At 49.0% G+C, this 2,500-nt stretch overlaps 2 protein-coding genes across 5 annotated transcripts in view; both read right to left on the bottom strand.

Annotated features, from left to right (window-relative positions):
* Positions 1 to 2,500, bottom strand: part of LOC113803324 (uncharacterized) — an 18,141-nt gene that overhangs the window by 402 nt on the left and 15,239 nt on the right. For both annotated transcript variants that reach the window (XM_070130396.1, XM_027354087.2), the window contains exons 2-3: positions 1,420 to 1,592; positions 1 to 1,222 (exon numbers count right to left, since the gene is read on the bottom strand). The exon at positions 1 to 1,222 is cut by the window's left edge. In XM_070130396.1, the coding sequence (XP_069986497.1) occupies positions 448 to 1,222; positions 1,420 to 1,592 (948 nt within the window). In that variant the 3' untranslated portion in view covers positions 1 to 447. The remainder of the gene's footprint in view (positions 1,223 to 1,419; positions 1,593 to 2,500) is intronic.
* LOC113803309 (uncharacterized) overlaps positions 1 to 2,500 on the bottom strand; it is an 11,801-nt gene that overhangs the window by 7,580 nt on the left and 1,721 nt on the right. The gene's annotated exons all lie outside the window — the stretch shown is intronic.

Raw genomic sequence — 2,500 nt, 5'->3', positions numbered from 1 at the left:
TGTGTGCAGCACCCTGGAAGTGCCAGAGCATTAAAACCAGTGCCAAACATTTAAGCTTAAATAACGATAAGAGGCATAGCATTAACAGTGACTAGAATTCCACTCAGAAACATTAGATTGCCACATGCCTGCATAATGATTTATCTTGATCTCATGCGTTTCCATTCACTGTAATCATTTAATACTATAAATATCACAGAGTTCGTTTTGTGGTGATTATTAAGTATTAGTTCAGGTACATTGTTATCTCGACTTATATCCACAGTCTTAAGGCACTCATTGTTTGGACGAGTCTATCATATCTGTTCCTTTTGATCCAAGGTGTGATCTCTGCAGGAACACGACCACTAAAATAAGGCGGCAATTCCTTCGGTTTCGCGGACACGGGTGCGTCTTCAGAGCCTTAGGAGTTCCTTCTTTCTCTCCTTCCTCGAGGATCAGGGATATCTAATACCTCCATGGGTCGGATGCCATGTCAGTGTCACTGCCCATGCCAGGAGTATTGATGGCGGGATCGCCTATCCTGTACGCGTGGCTCCGTGGCGTCGACGTCGAGATTGGGGATGCCCCGTTTGCGTCCACGGTGGCCTCTTCGTAGGAGGGCGGTTGCAGGACGGAGTACAGGGGCGACCGGAGGGCTTCGTACGGAGGAGGGTCAAGGAGCGTGCATGACAGAGGCTGGAGGCTGCAGTAGGGAGGCGGATTGTCCCTCCCGTAAACGGTACTGTTGCTCTCCGAAGGGAGGACGTCGGAGCCAGAGAGATCAATCCAAGGCAGCGACTCGGAACGGTTGTCCAGGGCCGAGGAATGGTCGTGGTCTTCGAGTCCCGGAGCGGAAGGGACAGGGCGCCCAACAGTGCTGCGGCTGACGTCGGACGAAAAGGACACAGTGTCGGAATCCTCCTGGGAGGCGACCGGAGCGACGACGGACTCGGACGACTCGTCAGCATCAGCAGGAGGATTCGCGCATTCTCTCTCGCCCCGACACCTGGCCAGCAGAGACCGAAATTTTCTGAGCGCCGCTTCGATTCTGCGACATGTCACTGCCTTGAGAAGAAAGATGACGATGATGAACGTGATTCCCCCCACACTCTGCTTGTTCCTATACCATTTCTCTTCCTCATCGGAGACTTCCTCTTCGTCGTGCGTAGTGGGTGATGGCTGAACAAGAGTGTCGTTTCTTTGTCCGCTCTCCGGCTTCTCCTCGTCGGGAGAATGGCAACTGAAAAACAAAAAAATAGACATCGAGGGTCATCTAACGATACCCAATTCCCTCTTACAAAACCCCTTCAACGAAACCCACACCCGACTACATAACAAAAACAATAAAACACACTGCATAACGCAAATCACTCTTAACTTGCACCTCACAACCATAAATCACCTCCCGAAATACAACAAAAAATCCCAAAACCTTACCTTCCGTTCCGGCAAACGAAATCCGGACGAGCGCAATCGAAGTCGTGTTTACATCCGACTTCCCCGACCCGACTCGCCACGCACCGACCGTCAAGAGATCGCGTGTATCCTCCCCGACAGCGGCACGTGCCCTCCGACTCGCAGAACTCCTCGGGGAAGCAGTCGGCGTGGTGCTGGGGCGCGGAGAGGAGGACACAGGGGGGGAAGGGGGTAGAAGATGAGGTTTAAGATGGGGTTGAGATGAAGGAATGGGAAGGGGAGAGATGATAAAGAGCGTAAGAAGGACAAGTAGAGAAGAGTAGGAGAGAGAGAATACGGAGAGGTAGGTAGATAGATATACTGAGAAAGAGCGAGAGCGAGAGAGAGAGAGATACAAATACACACAAAGAAATGAGGGAAAAGAGGCAAAAAGAGAATGAGAGAAAGGAAAATTAGCCAAAACGCAAAAAAGAGAAAAGATAACGCGGGAAGATAAAAGACAAGCAGAGAAAGAAATCAAGAAGAGAGAGAAACGGAGAAAGATAAAGAAAGCAGGTCAGAGAAGGAAGTAGACAGGAAAAAATGTCACTAAGATGTCAACTCTACATCAAAGAGTGTATATGCAGTGATAAATTAACCTACATGTAAACAAAATCACAAAAAAAAAGACGATAAACTCCACGGTTTTGCCTTCTTCCCTTGCATTACCTTCCTATCCCTCCCGAGGTCTATCATTACAGCTCCCTCCCCAAATTACGGTGTATTATCAGGAAACTCAGTGTGGATTACGCCTTTCATACCTCCCCTTCCCCTCTTCCTCCCTTCCTTCCTTCTCCCCTTCTCCCCTTCACCCTCTTGCCAGTCAGATTCTGTGGATATCTTTTCTCTTTGTCTGACTGGTCTGTGTGACAGTCTCCCCTCTGTGGTCCCGCTGGCAGACTGTCTGACGTGTCTAAATGTCCCCTTTACTGATGATATACTTGGCAGCTTCCCCCTTGACAGTGACAGCTTTCATATATCTCACGCTCTTCCTCTCTTTACATCTTTCGCGACATTTTATATTTCCTTTTAAATTCAAGTTGCATGAATTTCTCTTTACGCA

Source organism: Penaeus vannamei, chromosome 15 (assembly GCF_042767895.1).
Source record: "Penaeus vannamei isolate JL-2024 chromosome 15, ASM4276789v1, whole genome shotgun sequence".
NCBI lineage: Eukaryota > Metazoa > Arthropoda > Malacostraca > Decapoda > Penaeidae > Penaeus > Penaeus vannamei.
This window is presented reverse-complemented; position numbering and strand designations above follow the sequence as displayed.